Source organism: Ceratotherium simum, chromosome 4 (assembly GCF_057802395.1).
Source record: "Ceratotherium simum simum isolate JZ-2026a chromosome 4, ASM5780239v1, whole genome shotgun sequence".
Lineage (NCBI taxonomy): Eukaryota > Metazoa > Chordata > Mammalia > Perissodactyla > Rhinocerotidae > Ceratotherium > Ceratotherium simum.
The window spans coordinates 60,780,826-60,806,803 of record NC_141903.1 but is presented as its reverse complement, the minus strand read 5'-3'; the positions used below and the strand labels follow the sequence as shown (position 1 = coordinate 60,806,803).

Below are 25,978 nucleotides of genomic sequence, written 5' to 3'. Positions count from 1 at the left end.
TCTCTTCAATAAATGGTGTTGGAAAAACTGGACAACCTCATGCAAAAGAATGAAAGTAGACCGTTATCTTACATCACACACAAAAATTAACACAAAATGGATTAAAGACTTGAATGTAAGACCTGAAACCATGCAACTTCTACAAGAAAACATAAGCAGTGTGCTTTTCGACATCGGTCTTAGCAGGATATTTTCAAGTACCATGCCTGACCAGGCAAGGGAAACAACAGAAAAAATAAACAAATGGGACTACATGAAACTAAAAAGCTTCTGCACAGCAAAGGAAACCATCAACAAAACAAAAAGACAACCTAACAATTGGGAGAAGATATTTGCAACCATATATCTGATAAGGGGTTAGTATCTAAAATATATAAAGAACTCATACATATCAACAACAACAAAACTAACAACCCAACTAAAAAATGGGCAAAAGATCTGAACAGACATTCTCCAAATTAGATATACAGATAGCCAACAGGCACATGAAAAGATGTTCAACATCATTAAATATCAAGGAAATGCAAATCAAAACTACAATGAGATATCACCTCACGCCTGTCTTAATGGCTATAATTAACAAGACAGGAAATAACAAGTGTTGGAGAGGATGTAGAGAAAAGGGAACTCATACATTGCTGGTGGGAGTGCAAACTGGTGCAGCCACTGTGGAAAACAGTAGGGAGATTCCTCAAAAAATTAAGAATAGAACTACCATATGATCCAGCTATTCCACTGCTGGGTATTTATCCAAAGAACATGAAAACACCAATGCGTAAAGATACATGCACCCCCGTGTTCATTGCAGTATTATTCACAATAGTCAAGACTTGGAAGCAACCTAGATGCCCATCAAGGGATGAATGGGTAAAGAAGAGGTGGTATATCTACACAATGGAATACTACTCAGCCATAAAAAGGATGAAATCTGGTCATTTGTGACAACATGGATGGACCTTGAGGGTATTAGGCTCAGTGAAATAAGTCAGAGGGAGAAAGTCAAATACTGTATGATCTCACTCATAAATAGAAGATATAAACAACAAACAATCATATAGAGACAAATATTGGATTGGTGGTTACCAGTGGGGAAGGGGGAAGAAAGGAGGGCAAAAGGGATGTTTAGGCACAGGTGTCTGGCGATGGATTGTAATTAGTCTTTTGGTGGTGAACATGATGTAATTTACACAGAAATTGGAATATAATGATGTACACCTGAAATTTATATAATGTTATAAACCAATGTTACTGCAATAAAAGAAAAAAGAAAAAAAAAGAGAAAGTTTTCCAATCCACTATTTGAAAAATATTCACCTATTATTTTCTGCCAATATTCAATCTTCAAAAAAACAAGGAAAAAATACAATATATTACCGTTGGAATTTATTGGGAGTAAGTTGTGAGGGGGCCAGTTATTGTTTCTTCCTCTCAACTGGCTACCCAATTGTCCTCCTTTTAATAATTCATCGTTTCTCCACTGATGTGGATGTGACATTGTGAGATGCCATTGTTTTTATGTTAAAAGTACACACATACACACACAGTCACACAGAGGCTTTTTTCTCCTTCTCCTTTTAATAACAATTAGTTTTGAACCTCAGCCAATCCCATCCTTCAGCCAATCATTCCTAAGGAATAGAGAAATATTTATTGTCATGCCAAGCAACTGATTTTAGTTACCCAGTAATTTGGTACTAGTACTCGAGTAATACTGGATACACTTATTAAGGGAGAAATTCAATACATTTGCCCAAGCCACATCAGAACCCAATTTGAAAATGTCAATCTACTCAAGACGAAGTTGATTATCACTTTGAATAAGCATTCGCGTCTGGAAGACTGAGAAGAGTGCGTCAGGCATCAGGATTCTCTTCTGAAAGCCCTCGGAATCCTGGGCGTCCAGTGGGGAAGAAAGGACACAGGAAGAACCCATGATAGGCTCGATCAGATGTCGGGTGAGCGGCTCTGCCCGAAGAGCCCATGGAGCTGACGCAAACAGGTAGTAGGGGACTCTCTTCAGGAGTCCTCTTAATTTTTCAGCTAGGGTCTCCATTTTGAACGATATCGCTTGGGATTTAAATATCCTGAGTGATTTAGATGCACCAGACAGAAAACTACACAAAACTATTTATAGTTGTTTTGTGGCCTTACAAAAGCAAAATGCTTAGTTCCTAAATCCCGGCGAGTACTTTTTATTCGTGGGGGGAGCGCGGGAACTGAGGGGAAGGGGGGTGCTTTTCTCCCCGACGTTTTCTAACGCTTGCTCTAGCCACCCATAGCACCTTTGCGTTCACTGGGCCGCACCAGATCTCTCAATAGATTTTACCCAAAACACTAAGTGCGGGAGGCAAAGCCAGATGGAGCCAACACCCCGCACCTCTAATCTCTAATAGCTGCCTTGTGGTAGGAGAGGCACTAGCCAGCCCAGTGCGGAAACAGAAGACCTGGGTCTGGGGCCTTTGTGTGGGGCGGGGCATCTCTGGCTGAGATCTCAGCGAGTCAGCTCCAGCGACGCGTTATCTCCCTCAATGAAACATCATTATTCGACCTCCTCTCATCCAGGCCGCACCTCCCACCCCAGTTCCCTTTTGGCATCTCTTTGGTAATGTGTTCCATTAACTCTGCAGTCATCGTCCACCTCCTCCCTCACGGCGACAGTTTTCGGGTTTGGCCCTAGGTTACCGCCACGTCTCCCTAGCAACCGTGTCGCTAATGGCCACCGGAAGAAACCTCGATCACGTGCTCCGTGGACGTCCGGGTTTGCAACGTGACTTCCGGTTGTCAATTTCCCCAGACGCGGCGGCGGCGGCGGCGGCGGCGGCGGTGGAGGAGAAGCTGCGTGGCCCGAGGTCGCCGTGGCCCCAGTGGCGGTGGGCTCCGGGTGGGCTCGCGTCATCCTGCCCCGTGTGCGATGCATCCGCGGCGCCCGGACGGATTCGATGGCTTGGGCTATCGGGGTGGTGCCCGGGATGAGCAGGGCTTTGGGGGCGCTTTCCCTGCAAGGTCCTACAGCACCGCCTCGGACCTGAGCCACTGGGTGACCACTCCCCCAGACATCCCGGGGAGCCGCAACCTGCACTGGGGCGAGAAGAGCCCGCCCTACGGCGTGCCCGCCCCCTCCACCCCGCTCGAGGACCGCGCCGAGGAACCGCTTCCCGGCGGCGGCGGCGTGCCGGGCCAGAGCAGCGGTGAGGGACGCGGCGGGCAAGGCAGGGGTGGGTGGGGTAGCGGAGCGGCGGCCTGCGGACCCCGGAAGCCGCGCCGAGGGTCCCGCCTCCGCTGCCTCTCGGCCTATCGCGCGCCACACCCTCTGCCCTCCTTTCGTCCTCTGCGCCTGAGCGGGCCTCCGCCCTCTTCCTCTCACACATGTTCCCTCCGGGATCACCTCCAAAAAAGACACCTGCCTTAGCTTGGGGTGCGTGGTAGGAATTTCGAAGGGTTTTGGAGTATGACATCCCATGACTTGAATCAAGAAAGAAGAAAATTGGGTTATTTACTGCTTATTGGGAATATGTGAACAATACCTAATTCACTGACAGTTCTATTTCCTTGATTTAATTAATTATATCTTTGTGTTCTGGAAAGGGAAGTTTTTCAGCATAGGCAGGCTTGGGCTCAATTGCAATTAATTTCTTTCTATAGATCCCAAAAAGAGTACTGGAAAGTTATAAATTAAATAATTCAAAATGCATATATGATTGCTACACAGTTATCTTCTTTGGCAGTAAATCTGATGTTTTTATCTTTTCATAATTTATGCTTTGATGGTTATAATGAGGAGGAGCTCTTAATAAAACCTCGGGTTTTGGTTTTTTTTTTTTTTTTTTTTTACGGCAGTTAAGAGACTAGTTAATGTAAGTTTGCAAGGAAGATAGAAGCCTGAGAGACTTATACAGTTAACAATAGTAAACTTTCCTAACATGTTCCAGAAAATATTTTTTTCTGTTAATATTAGGGGATGATCTGTACACACAAAAAGGGAAAAACTGAAAGGAGGAAAGTATCTTTATTGGGCAAAAGAAGCTTCTATCTAACTTTGACATTTTTCAAGGCAAGAGGGAACTGATAGTTTCCCCAGAGACATGTTTACCTGGCCTTGTTCTGACTGTAAGGGAATAGCGAGGGCATAACTTCATTTGAAAGAGCAGAGATGAGAGAGAGAAGAGATGGGAAAAGGGAGTGAGAAAAGAGAGGGAGAGAGAAAAATTATCCCTTGTGAATATTGTATTATAGCTGAAATTTAATGTCTAGTCCCCTGGGGTTGTGATATTTCACCATTGTGATTTTGAGTTTTTTAGTCAAGGAGAAAATTTTTTTTCCTGTTTTGACATGTGCATAGGAATGTTTCCAGCTGTAAACTTTACTATTAGGACTATAGAAATGCCATCAGCAGTAGCACATTGGTACCCAGTAGCCTATCACAGAGATCTAATTAAGCAACTGCTCTCAAAATATCTAAAACTTGGGGAGATAGAGAAGAAGAGGGCCTTATTTACCCATTTTTTGGTTACCGTAAGTATTCTTTCAGTTTAATAATTTTGAGGTGTTTTACTTGTGACTATTGGGTTCACATAGATGCTCTCCACCAGTGACAGTGAATGACTAATTTTACAACATGGAAGGTAAAGTTGGTATAAGTATCTGTCAGAGCCTTCTATAGAAAAAATGTTAAGTCGTTTGTAGTCAGAAGTTGAAAACTGATAGCCCTTAGATTCTACCTACAGACGTGTTGATTTGGCCCACACAATGTTTTAATGCTTTTTAAAATAGTTGCCAGTATTTTAAAATTGGAAGATACTATATAAAAATATGAATATCTTTTTTAGAAAAATCACAGCTTAGAAACCCTGGGCCCACAGTCCCACGTGGCAACAATGAATTGGAGCTGAAGAGCAGTTGTGCCTTTAGAAAAAAGTCTATACCTTGCAACTTGCCACAAGCCCCGAGAGAGCCCTTCACTCATTCAAAGCACCCCCCTGGCCCCCATCAGAATTTGACTTTGGGACCTGGAGTTTAAATGGATATCATGTTAATAAAAGAAAATACTTTTTGTTGTTTTTACAGTAAACCTAAGTATTGGTTATAAGTAATCTTATTCCTTCTATTTTAGAACAGTTGAATAGATTTGCTGGATTTGGAATTGGACTTGCAAGGTAATATTTTATCTAAAGATTTTTAATTTAAGTTTTTATTTAAAGTTTTCTCTTTAATGTAATTTATAATATTAAATGATTAGTATTGCTTTTTTAGATTGAGTCTTTAGAGCAGTAGATTAAATATTGAATAATATTTTGCAGAAAAAATTGTTTAAAATCTATAACTTTTTTCAGTAAGGATAGAGAATAGTCATTCAATTTTATAATCACAAAATAATTTTGTAAGGAATATTGTAAGAATTTTCATGTGTCTAGCCAAAGAATAAAATAAAATCTAATCTTATCTCCCTCTCCAAAAAAAAAGTAATTGTGCATTGAACCTTTTCCGTAAGCATTCAAATTATAATAAGATATTTAGCAACATAGAATCTGGATTTCACTTACAATCAGCATTTAATGAGCACCATTTTTGATTAATGATCATTTTGTGTAAGAAAAGCTTCCAGTTTTGATTTTGTGATCTTTAGTGAATACTGTTTCAAAAACGTTGGAATTGCACAAAGGCTTAGATTTCATGTCAGAATAGCTCATTGTTTTACACATTTTAATCAAGAAAAAATGACCTTATTTGCATAGTTAAACCTGAGATGTTAATGTCAATAGAAACAAAATTTGTGTATTAAAGTTTTCCTTTTGCTAGAGCTAATTTTTCTTTAGCCTCACTGTTTATACTTAAGCTATTGTTCATTTGATATATTATTAATATATATGTGAATGTGTGTGTCTGTGCACACACACGCACGTGTCACTGTTAGTGCTTAAGTCCACAGTCGTAATTTGTTTGTGGGGAATGCTTTCAGAAGAAGTATTTGATGCATAAAATAGTAGTCAATTAGCACGGTCATTAGAATCCCTATAATATAAGTGCAAAGTACATCAAAACCAAAATTTATAGAGTGGTGTTCCTGAAGAATAGATAGCTCTTCTAATAGGAGCTTTGTTCATAGGACATCTTCTGAAAGAAATGGAAAGGGGTATTTAAATTCTCTAGGAAAGGATTTTCCCGTATCAGACACAAGAAATGTAGTTTCATCTTCATACTATACATATTAATATTTTACATTGTTTCCCTTGCTTACCAGTTTGCAAGTCTGGCTTTAATTCTTTTCATACTGAATTTTGTTATTGGTAGAATGATTTTCAAATATGTCTAGACATTTAAAAATGTTTTTTTTAACAAAAAAATACATCATTAAAATAATGCATAATTCTTCAAGCAAGAATAATTTCAGATACATAATGTTGTAAATTAAATTTGGCTATATTATATATATATAAAAATTATTCTTATATAGTCTCTTTACAGAAAATGTACTGGCCCATCCTTGCATTGTTCTCCGCCGCCAATGTCAGGTAAATGTACTTTCTATGACCTTCAAAACAATAATCCTAACCCTGATTTGAAGTACAGAACCCAGATAAATGGCTGAGACCATGTAACCATTATTCTCTTTGAAATGTACCAAAATCTATAATATATCAGTTCTCAAACTTTTTGGTGCTTGAAACCTTTTAAGTGTTAAAAATTATTGAGCTCTCCAAAGAACTTTTGTTTATATAGGTTATATCTATCAATACTTCGTTTCCTTTCAAAAATCAAAACTGGGAAAATTTTAATATTTCTTTCTTTAATTTATTAAAAATAATAAACTCTTTAGGTATTAACATGAATAGTGTTTTTATGAAAAATATTTTACTTTTTTGCAAATATCTTTAATGTCTGGCACAATGGAAGACAGCCAGATTTTCACATCTGCTTCTGCAGTCCATCTGTTGCAATACATTGTTTTTGAAAGAAACAGGAAAATCTGGCCTTATATGCATTTGAAAATGGGAGTATTTTATGTCTTTTCCAGATAATTGGCAGATATTCTTCTTTGATACTACACCACAACTCAATAAGTAGTAATTTCTTAAAGGATATTTGCAATGTGAAGTCTGAAGCCACATCAATTAACTTTTTATACTCTGTTACATTAATATCTATTGATCTGTACTGCATGTTGAATGGATTTTTTTATCCATGCATGATTCTGTTACATTATGTATTGATAAATTGAAAAATATTGATTTACTAAGTTATATAGATCCTCTAAATGTTATGACATTTGATTATACAGTGTCAAAAAAACACCGTCATTAAAATCACTACCAATCTCACCAGAAAAGTATTTTAGTATTGGTCAACTCTTGATGGTGGATACAGGTTTTCCAGAATTCTGATTTTTGCTTGTAAACTGAGATTTATTGTTGGCAACAAATACTGTCTGTTTTTTCTTTAATCAGCAAGCTCACTTCGTTCATTTTTAAAAACATCTGTCTGTCCCAAGTGTGAGTAACTATAGTCTGTCAGTTTTTCCAGAAGAAATGGGAAAAAAGTGTCTACTTCAGCTTGCAGCTCCATCAGACAAGTGCTTTTCCTTGGCAGCCGTTCATTGTGCAGCACAAAGAATATTAATTAGAAAGATGATGTGTACTCAAAGAGTCAAGATTTTATAAAATTAATATATTTTATAAAATTAATACATCCAAGGACACATTCTTTAGTGAAAGTGGCTTTTCCTCCTTACAAGTGAGTGGGATGAAGTATACAATAAGTACAAAAATATAGTTTGGTGCCACTGCTTTGATTCATGCTGAGGAGATAGTGAGTTTACCCATCGTTGCTTTTGCACTATTATTCAAAGTCAACACAATGAAAAAGGCAAATGATGCCTTAGTATCAAGAAAATAATTTTGAACTTGTCGATCCCTTGAAAGGGTAACGAGGCCCTCGGTGTCAGTGGATCACACTGTGGCAAAAGCTCCTAGGGCCGGCCCTGTGGCTTAGCGGTTAAGTGCGCGCGCTCTGCTGCTGGCGGCCCGGGGTTCGGATCCCGGGTGCGCACCGACACACCGCTTCTCTGGCCATGCTGAGGCCGCGTCCCACATACAGCAACTAGAAGGATGTGCAGCTATGACATACAACTATCTAGTGGGGCTTTGGGGGAAAATAAATAAATAAATAAAATTTAAAAAAAAAAAAAGCTCCTATAATATAACTTATCTTCTTTCAAAATTGAGTTAGAAAAGATACAAATAATTACAAATTAAGCTGTTCATGCTTAGCACCAAAAAGTATATATAGAGAAATAGCCATTTAAATATTGAGCAATGTATATGCCCCAGAACAGTAAATTTCAGACATATATTTTACATTGTGTCAATATTACATCATGATCCAGTATATACATATATATGAGTAACTTAAAAAAATGTTTTATGAAATTATACCTTCAGAATGTGTGATGCATTCTCATACTTTCTTTTTTTATTATTTCACTTAATAAGTATTGGTTATGAACCCCCTTTACTGATTTCATAATTTATCACTTGTTTATAGCTTATAGTTTGAAAGATGCTTGCTGTTGGGAGACACGAATCTCCCGTTCTCTGAGTTTCTTTGTGGTTCCTGTGTGTTAAATGGCATCGGCATTTTGCAACACTGAATGTAATTCTAGTGTTTCAGGAAACATAAATATCAAACAACAAGGCCTTCTTTATTATATATTCTACATTACTATATATGTTGTGCATTGGTCTTCAGGGTTGTATTTCTATAACCATATGTACTGTACTTTTAATAAGTCATTGAAAGCACTTTCAATACTAATTTTGCTTAGGTGTAATTTATGCTGGCATTAGAATTGAACATTTGTTTATGCTGTGACTCCACTGTATATCTTTCATGGCCTTGTTGTTTCTTGACAAAACAATAACAAAATAATCATGAAATATCTTTTTTACAGGTTAATTACCATGCTCGGCATTATCATCTCACTCCGTTTACTGTCATCAACATTATGTACAGCTTCAACAAAACTCAGGTGAGAATTATCCTATAGGTTCTATTAAAGTTATTTATAATATAATTGCTCTTTGGCCTTAGTAATACTTAAAGCAACAATAATTCCTTTTAATTTAGTTAATAAAAATATCTTAACTCTCATACTGAAACTAATGCAACATGGTAATGACATCTTTTTGATGTTACTGAATAATCAGTGAATTAACACCTTTGCCAAAATTAACTAAATATTAGGGGTATTTAATCAATATTAGAGATATTTAATTAATTGGAGTGTTCATCTTGGCCTCACCTAGGCCACTCAATAAACATTAAAATAATGATAAGAGTTAATTTAGTTGTAGTTCTCTACTAAAATGTCCTTTAGAATAATGCCTTATGGGAAAATATCAGTACACATTCAATATCAAGTTTTATTAAGACCTTTTTGTGTTTCTTGTTTAGGCATTAACAGAAATAACAATAAATTTTGTTCATTTTAGGGACCAAGGGCCCTTTGGAAAGGAATGGGAAGTACATTTATTGTCCAGGGAGTCACACTTGGAGCGGAGGGAATAATCAGTGAATTCACACCTTTGCCAAGGTACCTTTTTTGGCATTTTCTCAATATTAGCTTCATATTAAAAAAATGACAAAATGTGATAGTTTCTAAAAAATTCCTTGAATTTGAAAACTTGCCTGAAGTAGCCAAGGGAAGAAGCAGAAAATAAAGTGAATTATATCTTACTGAATGTGTGTGTGTTAAAGAAAATGCTTCCTGGTCTAGTATCTATTAAGATATGTCTTTCAGCTCCTACTACTGTGTATCAACAAGTATCAACTAAGAAACAAACAGGAGTATGTGAGTGCTTCCTGTTCTTTAGCCAGTTTGGTGAAGGAGACACATGTAAGCATTTGCTATAGTGCTATAATTAAACACTTTCATTTCAGAGCCTTAGGGACAGTTTGCGTGGAGTTATTGGCAAGGATTTCAAAAAGGAGCTGAAATCTGAGCTAGATCTTGAATTATGAGTAGGAATTGACTTGGCGGAGGAGGAGAGCATTCCGAGCAGAGGTGACAGCATGCCCAATTTTATGGAGGTTGGAAGGTCTGGGTAATAAGAAGTGTCTTGTGCTTGGAATATTGGGCGTGTATGGAGTGGAATAACAGGAAAAGAAGCTGAGGTGCTAGATTGACGCATGGTTGTGCCTTTGTGAGGGACTTAGTCTTTATTCCTTTTGGTGTTGGGAATCTAAGGGAGTTTTTTTTGTTTGTTTCTCTTTTTTAGTATATGGGTGCTTTGATCAAGGGTGTACTCAAGTGGCAGTATAAAAACAAAATGGACTGATGTAGAGAGAGACTTGTGGAGAACTGTTATAGTAATCTAGGCCCGACTGAGAAGGGCCTGAACTCTGGAATAGAACAGAAAGGGATGAGCTGGATAGACATTTCTGAAGTGTAAATGATAATTGGTGATAGATTGGGAATGGGGGTATGGGAGAATGAATTGTCAGCAATGACTGAGATTTCTAGATTGGAATAGAGTTGGAGAATTCAGGAAGAATAGTAAGTTGGAGAGGGAAAGAAGATAAGGAATTTAACTTTCAATAGTTGAAGTGTGATATTCCTGCAAGACATCTAAGGGGACATGTCTAATAAGTGGTTGGAACTGTGAATCGGAGTCTTAGAGAAAATTTGAAGCTGGAGGCCTAGCTTTGAATGTTGTGGCATAAAAGTAGCAGTTGAAGCATTAGGATGGATGAATTTCCCTAAGGAGAAAGTGTAGACTAAGTAAGAGAAGGTAAACCAAGGATAGAATCCTGGGCAATGTGTGATTTCACATGTGTGTACCATGCATGTGTGTGTATGTGTGTGGCAGGAGAGGTAGTTGAGGGGAGTAGTGAGAGATGCTCATAAAACAAACTGAAAACAGCGGTAAGCTAGAGGACAATAGTGTCCTAGAGGCCAAGAGAGAATTAGAATTGTAGATAGGTTTGGAGGGAGAAGGTAGAGAAATTGGGGAAGTTCACTTCTGGGTCTGTTTTTCTCTCTGAAACAGGATGCAGGGTCATTAGGTAAAAGAAGGATGAGCATTGGAGTCGAAGTAGAAAAGCATGAGAAGAATGATAAACGTTTGGGACAGTCACAACTATATATAACAGAAAGAGAACTTTCCAAGGAATATGTGAAAGGAATGTTAATAGATAATATTGGAAATCATAAATTTGTTTAGGTGCTATTTGGCAGGACTTTGTGATTTTCTGTATCAGTACTATATCCCAGGAATAGTGTTAAAGACTTAGAATGGTTTGTTAATCCAAAGTTGGCTCCTGGCAGGGTGAATTTTTGGATTGACAAGGAAATGAGGTAATTAAAGGTATAGCCACTGGTGTCTCAATCTTGGGATTCAGTCTTTATAGGGAAGAAAATGAAGGCAGGAAGAGACTGAGATCAGGCTTTTTGCCAATGTGATTCCTTCAAAGGACATCATAGTCTTGAAGTTCCTTTAATACAGCGTTGTTAAATGTTAAATACAAAACATTTGGCCAGCTAAAGGTTTCCCTTCTCTTACTTAAAAAGTTTGAATTCCTGCCCTTGGCTAACTTTATTTACGCTATTGCTTTTTATATCACAGAATAAGATCAATAGTTAGTACTTGTCATTGAATGTTCTTGAAGTTCTCCCACAAACACAAAATTCTATAAAAATTTATCAAAATTCAGGAATTTCTATATGGTAAAGTGTAAAGAATTCTGTATTTGCAGTCAGAACACTTTTGGTCCTGGCTACACCACTTTTTAGTTCTGGGACCTTAGGCAAGTAATGCCATTTCTCTAAAGCAGAGATGAAATAGTAACTTTAACTTCAGGTTGAAGAGAAGGAAAAAGAGAAATGCAAATGGGAAGGCACAGAATTTTATTATCTAACGTTTTTACTTTGTAGACATCTAGTCATGTCAGTTGTGTGGGTATGTATTTCCTCTTGGTCATTTTGAACCTTATTAAAGAAGACACAAAAGATTATCTTTGTTGTAATCTACCTGGATAACTATGGTGATAAACTCTGCTCGTTAATTCATTCATTTACTTAGCTAATATTCCTGAGTACCTACTATGTGTTAGGTCCTATGCTAGAAATCAGGTATACATTGAGGAGAAGAAACAAAAGGTACCTGTGATCATGAAGGGTAGAATCTAGTGTAAGGGACATATGTTAAGTAAAATAATCCCACTCATGAATAAATAATTACCGATTGAGATTTGTTCTCTGAAGGAAAAGAATATGGTTCTTTGAGAGTATTGAAGCGTTAGGAACAATGTCCCTAATAAAATGACACTCAAGCTGAGATCTGAGTGGTGATGAGGAGGCACAGACCAGTTTGTTTAAAGACAGTGTGGCAGGGGGAACAAGGAGAATTTGAGTAACTGAGAGAAGCTCATATGGCTGGAGCTCAGAGAGCAAGATGGAGAGCGGTGTGAGAGAGTGCTGAAGAAGTAGGTAAGAGCCAGTCTATGCATGGCCTTGTAGGCCACTTTAAGGGTATTGGAGAGTTTTAAGCAGGGGTCAATAACATGACCAGATTTATGTTTTTAAAGGGGCATTGTAACTGGAGATGAAAAGTTTGCGGGAGTACCACAGTAGATAAAAGGATACATGTTCATAAGCTATAACAGTAATCTAGGTGAGAAATAATAGTAGCTAGGACCAGGGTGGTATCTTCTGAGATGGATGTAAGGGGATAATTTTGAAATACATTTAGGTAAAATTGATGGAACTTGGTGATGGATTAGGGATGGTAGATAATAGAGAAGGACGTGTTTAGGATAACTTCTAGGATTTTGGCTTGGGTAACCAGATGTCAAATAAAGCCATTCTCTGAAGTACAATGTAAACTTTTTTTTTTTTTTTTTCATTCTGACTTTTTGGGCAGGGTTGACCTTTCTGGGGGAAAGCAAAGTCATAGCAGACAAGGCAGCAAAGCAGTAACCCAAAGCAATTCACAGAGGTTACCACATGAGGAGGATGAGCTCTAGGGTCTCCTAGACTGAGGTTCCTTAATTACACAGTGATCACTAGGTCCAACAGGTGAGACACTATAGATTTGCCCATATTTAGTTTTTTGTACTGGCTATAATTACATCTGAAAGAAAAAGAGCAAGTCTATAGTACCCATTAAATCACCAAGCTTGTAGTTTCTCAGTATTACTAATTTTTTTAAAAATGTATATAATCCAAGTTCATCATCTGAGATCTCTTTCTTTATCTGCTGCCCAGACCCCTCCCAAATCCTTCCCCAAACCTTCCCCCAGGTGGAGTGAGTTAGACTATGTGTTGCTCTACCCGGAAGTACCCTTTACTTTTCATATGGCATTTCTCATATTATTAACATAAGAAGCACCTATAACCAAGGCTATCTCTGTAGTTTAGTCTCTCACAGAACCCATTTGGTTGAATTCCAACTTAGTTTGACTCATGTCACATTTATAGTTGTACCAATGTAAACATCGGACAGTTTTCTCATGTTGTCTGTTTTCCTAATGACTCCTCTGAATTCACTGACTTTAAACACATTCTCTTTTAAAGGAAGTGAAATCTTTCTCCAATTCAATAAATTTCCTTTCTGATTAACAGGTTCTAAATAGGGAACACTAAAAGAGTCTAAGAGTAGGAAAGAAAGATCATAAGTTTGATTTTGGACAAGTTCATTTTCATGGGCTTTACCGTATCCAGGTGGAGTTGTCAGTAGAAAGATGATATCTAAGGTTGACAAACAGAAAAGTCTAAACAGAAAATAATAGATTTGGGAGGTTTTGAAGCCATAATCTTGGATGAGATTACCTAGGGAAGGAGTATAGCATATAAAATAAGAAAAGAAGAGGGCCTGAGCCTTTAGGAACTCCAGAATAGGGAGTTAGGTTGGGTTAAGAAAAGTGCTCCTGCAAGGAGTCAAAAGCAGAGACCAGAAGAGAGGAGAAAAACCAGAAGAGTATGGGATAGTGGAGTGTAGGGCCAGAGAGTGCTTCGAGAAAGGGGGGAACATGAATGTGTGGTGGCTGCTGAAAGGGCAAATTAGGTACAGACTTAAAAATGTCCATCAGGAGGCCAGCCCCAAGTCCTAGTGGTTAAGTTCAATGCACTCCACTTCGGTGGCCCGGGTTCGGTTCCCAGGCATGGAAGTACACCACTTGGCAGCGGCAGCGGCAACCCACATATAAAATAGCGAAGATTGGCACAGACGTTAGCTCAGGGCGAATCTTCAGTGTCCATCGGATTTAGTGACATGGAGGTCATGGGGACCTTGGCAAGAGCTGCTTTTATGGAATAATGAAGTTGAAGCTCATTTGGAGTGGGTTCAGAAGTGAGTGAGAAGTTAGGACTGGAAATAGCATGTTTAGAAAGTTGGCTGTGAAGAGGAGAGATGAAGAGGAGTAGCTGGAAGATGAGGGGTTTCGGTTGCGTTGAGGGAAGATTTTTTTTAAGAGGGCAGCTATTTGAGCATGTGAAAATGAGAGGCAATGGAAAGTAAAGACCGCTTAAATATAGTTATTTAAAAATTCTCTTGTTTTTGTGTATTGATTATGCATCGGAGTATGTATATTATTTTATCAAATGGGGAACTATTTTGAGAAAAAGCAAGCCATTTCTCTTAATTTTTGTTGCTCGTTTGAAGGGCAGTTTTTGCTTGTGAAAATAGTGAATTAAATATATTTATACATGTTTTGGTATTTGATAATGAAATATAAAAAGCTTTAATCACAAATAGATTTTAACACTACCCTGTTTCCTTGAAGCATTTAAATATGCTAATTTAAATTTCTAGAGTTGTGGCAATAGGTTTTACCCATTTTATAAAGGAGTAGAGAACAGATACAAGGAAGAGAGTCTCAATTTTCTTATATACTTGGTTGTAAATTTCATTTTTCACTCTTTTACCTTAATAATCTTAATGACCTTAAGAATTGGCAGTTGTAATTAGTATTATATTCAAAGGGGAGGTGGCCCAGTCCTCACAGACCCATCTGCCCATGTTAATGACAGTTGCATGCTTCAAATCAATGTCCTGATAACCTGTGGTAATACTTTCTGAAGCTATGATAAGAGTAATAGCAGAGCCCAGATGATTTAAAAACCATGTAGCATATTTTGTTTTATAATCATAAAGTCACCATCAGTAACATGGGAGGCCTAATCTTTTTTGACATTTTTTGTCTTAATCATTGAATGTCATTCCAGCTCTATTTTTCTGTGGTTGTTCAGGCCTAATTATAGTATTCTAGTATTAATTTAATCAGAATGTGCCACAGAAGGCTCTCTAAGATCTAATAAATCAGAGATGGTTGTTCTAGTGTCTGAAAGTTTCTCTGCAAACCTTTCAGTCTTAGAAAAATGCAAACCACCCATGCTATAATTGTACTGTTTGTTTTTAGGTTGCCTACGTTATTAGTGATTCATTTTCTTCACCTCTTTAATATGAAATATATTTATTCCTTTATCTCCTTACATTTGTCATGTTTACTCATTTCGAATAGAAAATGTTTTCCTCAGGTTCCCGCTGTGGCCGTGGTGCAGTGGCTGCCAGTTTCCTGAGGGGCCAGGTGGCAGCGTCTGCTCTCTCGTTTACGCTTCCCTTCTCTGCTGTTCCCCCCTCTCTCCCTCCCTCCTCTCCCCTTCCATCCCCTCCATCTGCCTTTTCATTTTTTTCGGCCTCCTTCTTTACTTTCCCTTTTACTCTCCATATTCTTTTCTTCTTTTTCACTTTTCTCTTGATAAAGCTTTCTCCTTTTCTGTTCCTCTTTCAGGTTGCCTCTCTTCTTTTTCTTCTTTTTTTCTGGTTTCCAGAGGTAACCTAACTAGCGGAAGCACATGGTCCTAGACCTTGGTTCCAGACCTGGTGTTTTGCCTAGCTCCTTTGAACATGTCCCTGTCATCTTTTTGACCTTCATTTTTCTCATAAGTAAAACAAATGTGACAACACCTGCTCTGCTTGTCTCAAAGATTCCTTCCTGCATCAAATGAGATGAGAGGCAGTGCAGGCCGACAGTGCAGACTTCAAGTCACAGAGACCAGAGGTAGAACCCAGTTGCCCCACTGACTGGTTATATGGGTTTGGGTCCGTTCTGAACCCTCTCTGACCCTGTTTCCTCATCTATGAAATGGGGGTAATAGGGTCATTGTGAGCGTTAGAAATCATCTAGCAAAGCGTTTTACAAAAGCACCCGGCATGTACTAGGTGCTCCAAAAGATAATAGAATATAATAAAGGTCACAAAATTAAGGTCATCATAACAATTAAAAGCACTTTGGAAATTAGGTGCTACACAGATTTTATGCGTCCTTCTGTGTTACAGTTACTTAATTTTGTTTTGTTTTTTAATTCTCCTTCTTACATACTTTTTAAAGCTTTTTTCTTCCTTTATCCTATTCCTTGTTTCCCTTTCCCTTCCTCATCCATTCTTTTTTCCTCAACCTATCATTTTTATATCTTCTCCTTTAATTTCTCATGTTCATTTTTAGAATCGGTTGTAGTTCCTCCTCTGTCAACCCCTTCTATCAGCATATACAAAAACACCGTGTATATTTTTTCTCTTTTCAAACCACTGCAGTTGTTTGAAGCATGCCCCAGAAAGGGACTATAGAAATTAGAATATATTTCTCCTATAGATTTTTTAAAAATGTAAAAATTGATTACCGTTTTGAAAATTGGGCTAATTCAAGATGTTTTAAATAACATGGATTTTGTTTTATTTAAATTTATTTTTTAGGGAGATTTCACATAAATGGAATCTTAAACGAATAGGAGAACACCTTCTACTGAAATCGTAAGTATCAAAGTGGCATTTATATTGAAAATTTCCATTAATTTTTATAGTGTTAGAACTGAAAAAAAAAATCTTATTAAATAAATAGAGTGAAGGATATTAAAGCAATAAAATAATTGTGGAGCCAGAACTTCAAGAGACAAGTAACATAGAGTTTAGAAGTAAAATCCTGAAATATATATTATCTTTAAAATAAATCTTTCTAATTTAAAAAGCTGAAATCACAACCTAATTTTTCTTTGTGTTCTTAGAAAATTAGCAAAGGTCTTCACCTTGTTTAACCTGAATTGCCAGGAAAATTGTTATTATTATTATTTTATTATTAATCAGAGAGACAAATATATTTGTATGATGGTGAGCAAACTCAAAGCCTTAGTGTCATTAAAATGTAGTCCTAAAGGCACGTAGTGATTTTACAACACTGAGCATTTTTATAGATTAGAATTTTACTCTTCACTTTTTAATTTTTTTTGAAGATTGTGAATTGGAAACCCCCCCAGCTTGCTGGCTCCCTCTGTGGGACATTCCAGCACATTATTACTTAATGATGTTCCATTCACCTTGAAAACCACTGCTTGCCAGGACCTGGCCCATAGGGTTAGGTAAGTCCCACCTCGATATTATTTCAAATAACTATATTTTGCAGGCTTGCAAGGTTGTAATATTACTTTGTCTAAATAGTGGTGGTGGGAAGCAACTTTGCAAAGCTGTACAATATTGTTTTTTAATAATAAAAGGGGACTTCACTCACCACTGAATACTGGCTTAACTCTGCTGGGTGGGAAATTTGGGAGTGGATAATGATAATAGATAGAATAATAGCAGAACAGTAGACTTGTTCAAATATCACTAAAAAGGCAAGCAATGGAATGAATCCCTCATCCTAAATTTTAAGTGTCAGATTTATAGGCTACATTAGCTATGTGCAGATAGATTTCCAAACAGTGAATCATAAACGAGCCTACATTTTACTGGTTTAAAATAAAATCTATTTTCTTTGCAGGCTGTCCCTGTGTTATTAATACTTAATTTTTTTTCATCTCTAATTGTTGAGTGAAGCATCCTATGTTACAGGTCTCTGAAGTATCTTTAGGCTATAGGTGTTAATAGTTGAGAACCTTAAAAATACCATTCAGGCTTGAATATAAATTATGTTGATATGTTAAAGTGGATATTTAAAAATTTAGTGTAAGCATCTTGTTTCAGTATACTGATGTTTGTTTTCATTTCTACAGCCTAACTTATATGGTGGCAATGCCTTTTTATTCAGCAAGTCTAATTGAAACAGTACAGGTGAGCTATTTCTTATTGTCATTTTTTAGTTAAAAATATTTTTTAGAATATTCAATATATGTGTATGTCTGATTGTATAACAGAAAAATTAAGACTTAAATTTACACACCGCTAGGCATTGGTAGTGTGTATATTTCCTTTGCAAACTTACTTCACATTTCTAGTTTTAATTCTTTTTATCTCTTCCATAGGCAGCTGTACTCCTTATTCAGATATCTCAGAACCCAGCCTGTGACTTGCTCTGAATACAAAGAATCTATAGTTTGTTTGTTTTTTTTTCAACTTTTTAAGACCTTTATGTACAACTCAAATGGTTATGGCTTATCAGACAATAAATTAATTACTAATTACCTGAGCATAAAACATGATGGACAGTCATCCTAGCAGTGAGCATGTAGTCCCCCTGGGTAGTTTACTAACAGCATTCTTTTTAAATATGCCTTCTAAAGAAAAGTTGGTGCTATGGTGTGTTAAATACTACAAAGCTGAAGCAATCTCCTGCTAGCGTTTTAAATTGTTTTACTACTTCTAACCACATGGTGGCGCGTCAAGTACATTGAATTAATGTACTGTCTCATCATAGCGTATTTCCTACACTTAAACCTGTAAAATGAAGATAGTTTTGACTTCACCTATACACAAAATCCAACTAATTGTATACCACCTATCTTCTATCTCCAATATCAGATCCTCGAGCATATTTCTTGTCTTCCATATGTACGATTTCCTGCTCTATAAAAACCTCATTGGATCAGCCTTTCCTCTTCTAGTTACTCTTTTCCACTTAATTGCTTTTCTAGCCCCATCATTGATTGTTTATTTATTTATTCTTAGAATTAACTTCAGTTAACTGAAGTAAACGTCTTGCTACCCAAATATACTTTCCTCTTCCCTTGCATTTGGCATTGAGTTAAATAAATGATATAACCTTTGTATGGAGCTGCAGTTTACGTAGTTATCACTCTATGGGATATACTCATTTTATAGATAAGGAAAAAAATAGCAGAAAGCTAATTGTTTAAGGAAAAACAACTAAGCAGCATCATATACTGGGGGAAACAAGTTTTAGCTTTAGACCCGTGTCAGAATCACATTTCTCTACTTAAATTAGATCTGTGACTTCAAAGAAATGCCTTAACCTTTCTAAATCTTAATTTTATTATCCACAAAATGGAAATAGTATTTTCATAACTGAGTTATAAAAACTAAATGAATTATGTAAAGTGCTCAGCTCACTATATGTCAGGGTTTTGTTTTTTGTTTTTTGGGGTTTTTTTTGCTGAGAAAGATTCACCCTGAGCTAACATCTGTTGCCAATCTTCCTCCCCTTTTTTCCCCTCCCCAAAGCCCCAAGTCCATAGTAGTATATTCTAGTTGTAAGTCCTTCCAGTTCTTCTACATGAGCCGCCACCACAGCATGGCTACTGACAGATGGGTGGTGGTGTTCCACACCTGGGAACTGAACCCAAGCTGCCCAAGCGGAGTGCACCAAACTTGAACCACTAGGCTGTCAGGGCTGGCTCTAATATCCGCCCCCTGTATTCCTGCTCCAGGTTCCACCTGCTAACTGCCTCCTTTTTGACTCCTTTTGTCTGATTTTCTAGAACTCCTTTTTTTCCTTCTTAGATTTCTACTCTGTTAAACACTAAACTAAAAACTAAAAACTCTTCTTTTAGTAACTTCTTTACCTTCTCTTCTACTGTACTCCAAGGCATAATCCTTGACCCTCTCTGCTTTTTATCCTTTATTCACTATCCTGAAGGACTCACTTACTCTCATGAATCTTTTTTTATTTTTTAGTGAGGAAGACTAGCCCTGAGCTAACATCCATTGCCAGTGCTCCTCTTTTTGCTGAGGAAGATTGGCCCTGGGCTAATATCTGTGCCCATCTTCCTCTACTTTATATGAGATGAGGCCACAGCATGGCTTGATAAGCGGTGCATAGGTCCACCCCCGGGCTCCAAACCTGTGAACCACTGAAGCAGAGTGCGCGAACTTAACCACTATGCCACCAGGCCAGCCTCTCATGAATCATTTTAACTAATCTTTATGGGAATCAAATCATTGTCACCTCAAACTCAACTCATAAAAACAATCTCATCTTATTCCTCTGAAAATTCATTAGATTCCTTTTGAGCCTCTTCTCCTTTTCTATTAATGGTACTATTGTTATCTTCACCCTAAAGACTCAAAACTTTAGTTTTAGTTTTTAGGAAAGTCTTGATTTTAGTATTTTTTTCATCCTTTATAACCAATCAGTCATCATGCCTTCTTAGTTCTAACTTCAACAAGTATCTGAGATTTGTCTGTTTCTCCCCATTGATAGGCAGACATTCTCATCCCTTCTTCACCACAGACTCAACTTATTACATCAGCTTCTTTCTTCCTGCTTAGTGTTCAGTGGTTTTTTTGTCCTCCTGGGGCGCTCAGATCTCTTTGAGAACGTTCTTTCCCTTGAAAAATACGCATCTATACATAGATCTCCTGGAGCCCTTAGATATAAATTTCCTAGTGATCTGTTTTCTTCGTTGAGAATCCTTATTCTAGTCCCTGCATTTTTAAAGTCCATTCTACTCTTGCAAGATTAGTGTTCTTAAGTTGCGATGCTTATATCCTTTTGCTGATTAAGGATCCATGTTGACTCATATTCCCTGAGGTCAATTTCAGACTTCTCAGCATAGTATTAAATCAAGGTTTTTATTGACTTCATTTTACCTTTCCAGTTAATCTTAACTGCTAATTTTTTTAACCTCATTAAATATTTATTGAGTGCCAACTTATATTAGGCACTGTTGTAGACCCTGGGCATACAGCAGCGAACAAAACAGACAAAAATACTCTGCCCTCATAGCACTTATATTCTTGTGGGAAAGATAGACATAGAGAAGGTAAATATAAAGTATACTAGATGGTGCTAAGTGCTAAAGAGAACAAAAATAAAGCAAGGAAATTAAATAAGATGTGTAATGGATAGAGAGGGTCGGTTACTAATTTTTTAAGATCAGTAAAGACCTCACTGAGAAGGTGACATTTGAGTAAAAGTCTGAGCATAGGAACCACATGGATATTTGGGAGAAGAATATTCTAAGTAGAGGGACAGTAAGTGCAAAGGCCTTGAGGTAGGATTGTATCTTATGTGTTTGAGGAGCAAAAAGGAGGCCGATATAGTTGAAGCTAACTAAGCAAGGGGGAGAACAGGAGAAGATGAGGTCTGAGAGGTGAGAGAGGGAGAGATCACACAGGACATTGTAGATCATTGTCATACTTTGCCTTTACTTTGAGGGAGATGAGAAGTCTTTGGTGGGTTTTTTTTTTTGGTGTGTGTGAGGAAGATTAGCCCTGAGCTAACATCCATGCCCATCTTCCTCCACTTTACACGGGACGCCGCCACAGCATGGCCTGACAAGCGGTGCATCAGTGCGCGCCTGGGATCCAAACCCCAGGCCGCCAAAGTGGAGCATGCGCACGTAACCACTACGCCTGGCCAGCCCCCGCTTTGGTGGGTTTGAGCAGAAGGGTGACATGATCTAACTTAGGTCTTTATTAGGATCTCTTTGGCTGCTGTATTAAAAATAGACTGGAGTGAGAAGGGAGCCAGAGATAGGGAAATGGATTAGGTTAGGAGAAGTTATTTTTGTCTCATGGTTTTATATATATATATTCTATTTACTGAAAACTCTCACATTTATATGTCCAGCTTCGACCTTTTCCTTGTAGTCTAGATTGTAAACTCCACTTGGAATTTATACCTTAGATTTAACATTTCTGAAATCTTGATCTTCTCCCCCAAATTGCTACCCCAGCAATATTTCCCAACTCAGTAAAAAGCACTGTTGTTCCTTGTTCCTCCATCTCCCTGGCCAATAGCCTTGAGGTCATCCTTGATTTTCTCTTTCACACCCCAAATCCGATCCACCGGTAATTCCTATTGGCTGCAACTTGAGGAGAAAAGCACAGTTGAAGCACTTGACTTCCGTTGCTGCCTGCCAGTCCCGTCTACCGTCGTCTCTTTCCTGGATCACGCAGTAACTTCTTAACTGGTTTCTCAGCCTCCGCACTTGTCCTCCTCTGCACAGCAGCCAGTATAACAAAAAGTGTATCTTGTCCGTCTTCTGCTTAAAACCAACCAGTTGTTTCCCATCTGACTAGAAGCCAAAGTCGACACAGTGGCATGGTATGGCCCCTCACTGCGTTTCTAACTTCATTTTATACTATTCTCTTCTTCAGTCACTGCTGCAGCCCAACTGGCCTCTTGGCTGTTCCTTTTCTGCCTGTCCATGCCTATGTAATCTGTGTCACAGACTTTGTTATACAAATCCCCCAAATTGTAAAAAGCCAGAGACATTGCAGATGGTAATGACTAACATTTATTGAGTGCCTTCTGGGTGCCAGGACTTTTTTCATTTATTACTCCCAGCAACTCTGTGCATAAAAGGTAGGCAGTACTAATCCCATTTTCATAGAATGATAAACTGACTCTCAGGAGAAGTTATGTAACTTGCCCGTGGTCACATAACCAGTAGGTAATGGAGGCAGGATTAAACCTGTACTTAAAAACTCTAAGCACTGTACTACCTCTTTAGGTGTCACGTAGTTGTTGCTCCTCAAAATGCATTCCGAGGAGCTTCCTGAGGGTGGGGAAGCCAGGTGTGTCCCCCTCCATGTCTCCTCTCCTGTTTCTCTTCCCCAATAAGAATAGCTCCCAGCTTCACTGCTATCTGTTTGATGAAATTTCATTTGAAAAAAGAATCTAATGCCTAGGTAACGTTTGAAGTCTGCAAACCATTGATGTTTTTCCTCTTTAATCAGTAAATTAGGATTTCAGAGGGGCCTAAAAAGAGGTCCTTTTTTGTGGCAAAATAAGCAAATGTTAACTTGTCCTCATTTCATCGTGTTTATTTCAGAGTGAGATAATTCGAGATAACACGGGAATTTTGGAATGTGTTAAAGAAGGAATTGGAAGAGTAATAGGCATGGGAGTACCTCACAGCAAACGCCTCCTTCCGCTTCTTTCCCTGATCTTCCCTACGGTGCTGCATGGGGTTCTTCATTACATCATCAGCTCAGTCATTCAGAAGTTTGTCCTGCTAATTCTAAAGAGAAAGACTTACAATAGCCACCTAGCTGAGAGCACTAGCCCGGTACAGAGTATGTTGGATGCTTATTTTCCAGAACTTATTGCTAACTTTGCTGCCAGTCTTTGCTCTGATGTTTTACTTTACCCACTGGAAACAGTTTTGCACCGCCTTCACATTCAAGGAACACGCACGATAATTGACAATACAGACCTTGGCTATGAAGTGCTTCCAATTAATACACAGTATGAGGGAATGAGAGACTGTATCAATACCATAAAGCAGGAGGAAGGAATGCTTGGTTTTTACAAAGGGTTTGGTGCTGTTATAGTACAGTACACACTGCATGCAGCTGTTTTACAGGTTACCAAGATTATTTACTCTACACTTCTTCAAAATAGCGTTTGAGATTTAGGTTCCTGGTGAGTCTAAAAGACATCATCTGGATACTTTGTTATGAAATTATGAAGGATAAAAGTGAAATCCTGGGGGAGGGATGGATTAGAAAGTGAAACTGGTAGAAAAAGCCCATGCTAATTATATTGACTCTTCACTTTTTTTTTTTTTAAGGTCATAGGTATATATTTTGGATCAAAAGTATTCCAAATTTGAAAACTCCATAAAAATAACGCTCATATGAATTAAATTCTAACTAGTGTAGCACTCATGCCAAACTAAAGATGATCTTGTCAGCAAACATATAACAAAATTTCACAGAGCTGAGTTTATTCCATCTGACTTTAATATTTATTACATGTTTATTGCACCTTCTAGATTGATACTGGTATGTCATCCTTAATGTCGTGTGTAGTATCAGGAGATCATAGTTTACCTTAAGCAAATAAATCATGTTATCAATGAGAAAGACGAGAAGGATTAGATTTAACAATCTATAAGCAGGATTTGAAGAGTTTTAAATTGCATTGTCCCTATATAACTTTTTAATGGCTGTATGTTTATTATATAAAGCCATTTATGTACACACATATAACTTGGAATTTCCTTCATCCTTACAAATTTTCCACTCTTAGGTCAGCTTATTGCATAAAATGAAGTCATATACTTTCTGCCTGAATATAAGACCTTAAAAGCCAAGGTATCCAAAAGATTTAAGGCAAACAGCATACTTGTCCATATCCAAACCCAACATTTCAATGCCAGCAACTTAAAATTCATCAAGTGTTTATGAAGTTTAATTTGCTTACCTAGTTATGTGAATTATGAGGCTGTTTTTCGAGCCACTCTTAAGAGAGATAGAATATAAAATAATCATGGCAACTATTACTGTTTACACGTTTACAAATTGTGCACTAGAGGAACGTCACTTGCCTTTCATTTCAGAATGACTTGTCTTAAAAGACACAATTAAAATTCACCTGGGAATTTGTGCCTCTTGCCTTCCGTATAGTCATCATTAAATAATGGCTTCAGTTTTTATTTTCTTCCAGTTTTTGTTTATAGTTTCATTCTCCAAACTAGGCATACATAAAGGGAAAAGTAGATTTATCCTCATTGCCTTTTATTTAAACTTGTTTGGATGAATACTGAAGAAATACAAACCTTAAAAGCAATTTGTCTTTGCTTTTTATAGATGAGGAAAAGAAGTAAATTTCAACAAATAATAAGCAAAAAAATTGTTAATCCGTTTAATAAAAAAATTCTGTCTGTTCCTAAATTGAATTTGGTGGCGAGGCTCTTTGATTAGTAAAATGATATGCATTTGACTGATCCCTCATTCCACATTTTAAAGTTTCATTTCCTCACAGGAGAGATCACAGTTTGACTATGAACCATTTAGCACACTGAAGTGCTATGACTTTGCACTGACGTTGTTCAACGTAGAATGCGTACAAACGGAGATGTATTTTACTTGCTAAATGTCAGCGAAATGGTTACTTTTTGTGATTAATAACGTTGGAACCAAAAAATGATATCCAAAAAGTGTGAAAACAGAATATACGTAGCAACTCTATTATCTTGTGTTGTGTGTGTTTTTTTAATTACTAAAACACATAAGTTTTCCATTTTTAAATTCCACCAAGAGGGGGCAAATAAAATTAAACACCACTGATCATGTTGTGGTTTATAGTTACGCTTTTAGATTATGGTTACTTTGTCCAACCTGGGGCATTTAAATTGTTTTCATTGCTTTTGAACTGCTAAGTAAATTTTTAGATGTTTATAATGTTTCCAACTTCCTAAAAACCTTTCATTTTTATTGTAATCAAAGAAGATAGGTTTAGACGAGAGTAACCTGAAAACTTCAAGTTTCAGAAAATTTCTAGAAGAACAGAATCTGAATGGAGTCAAGTATTTACTAGTGAAAACCGATGGGGTCCTTTATCTAGCTAAAAATTAGATATTTCAAGATTATTTGATGGAAGTTAGAATGAAGATTCAGTTACATAAATCTGTTTCATTATGAAATCATTACAGACTGATAGGCTGAACCACACACCACACAAGTAATGTTGGTCTTATTTTCTCACATTGAAGCAAGAATACAAATTAACATTAAAATTGAAATGTGGCAAATAAAATACTAATTTTTTTTCTACTCCCATTCCAAATTAGTTGAAATATAAAAATCTCTAAATTAAATGCTGGCCAAATATGTTTAACTGAATTTAGAAAGGAATAAGTGAAATAAACGTTGGACATGCTTTTTCTGTTTTTTAAAATTATTCTATTTCTTTAGCGTACAGGTGCCAAAATCAAATTTCAATGGGCCACATTTCTTAAGATGATAATAGCTCAGAATAATATTGTTTAATTCAGTATGATTAATGGTATTAGGAATAAGATTCT

At 37.3% G+C, this 25,978-nt stretch overlaps 2 protein-coding genes across 3 annotated transcripts in view; one reads left to right on the top strand and one right to left on the bottom strand.

Moving 5' to 3' along the window:
* TMEM232 (transmembrane protein 232) overlaps nt 1–25,978 on the bottom strand; it is a 694,734-nt gene that overhangs the window by 191,535 nt on the left and 477,221 nt on the right. The window lies entirely within an intron of this gene.
* SLC25A46 (solute carrier family 25 member 46) lies at nt 1,926–25,142 on the top strand. 2 transcript variants are annotated; one of them, XM_014796830.2, is made up of 8 exons: nt 1,926–1,999; nt 5,111–5,153; nt 6,452–6,509; nt 8,945–9,022; nt 9,486–9,586; nt 16,746–16,802; nt 18,038–18,095; nt 23,000–25,142. In XM_014796830.2, the coding sequence occupies exons 1-8, from the start codon at nt 1,981–1,983 to the stop codon at nt 23,576–23,578; spliced, it is 993 nt and encodes a 330-aa protein (XP_014652316.1). In that variant the 5' UTR covers nt 1,926–1,980; the 3' UTR covers nt 23,579–25,142. The 2 variants fall into 2 exon arrangements, with proteins under 2 accessions (XP_014652316.1, XP_004420379.1); XM_004420322.3 differs by lacking the exon at nt 1,926–1,999 and adding an exon at nt 2,822–3,188.

Bases quoted from the DNA above. Each gene is read 5' to 3' on its own strand.
- SLC25A46 (XM_004420322.3), top strand. From the start codon at position 2,912: ATGCATCCGCGGCGCCCGGACGGATTCGATGGCTTGGGCTATCGGGGT. The intron at 3,189-5,110 runs GTGAGGGACGCG...CTTCTATTTTAG, and splicing joins CGTGCCGGGCCAGAGCAGCG to AACAGTTGAATAGATTTGCT. The intron at 6,510-8,944 runs GTAAATGTACTT...TCTTTTTTACAG, and splicing joins TTCTCCGCCGCCAATGTCAG to GTTAATTACCATGCTCGGCA.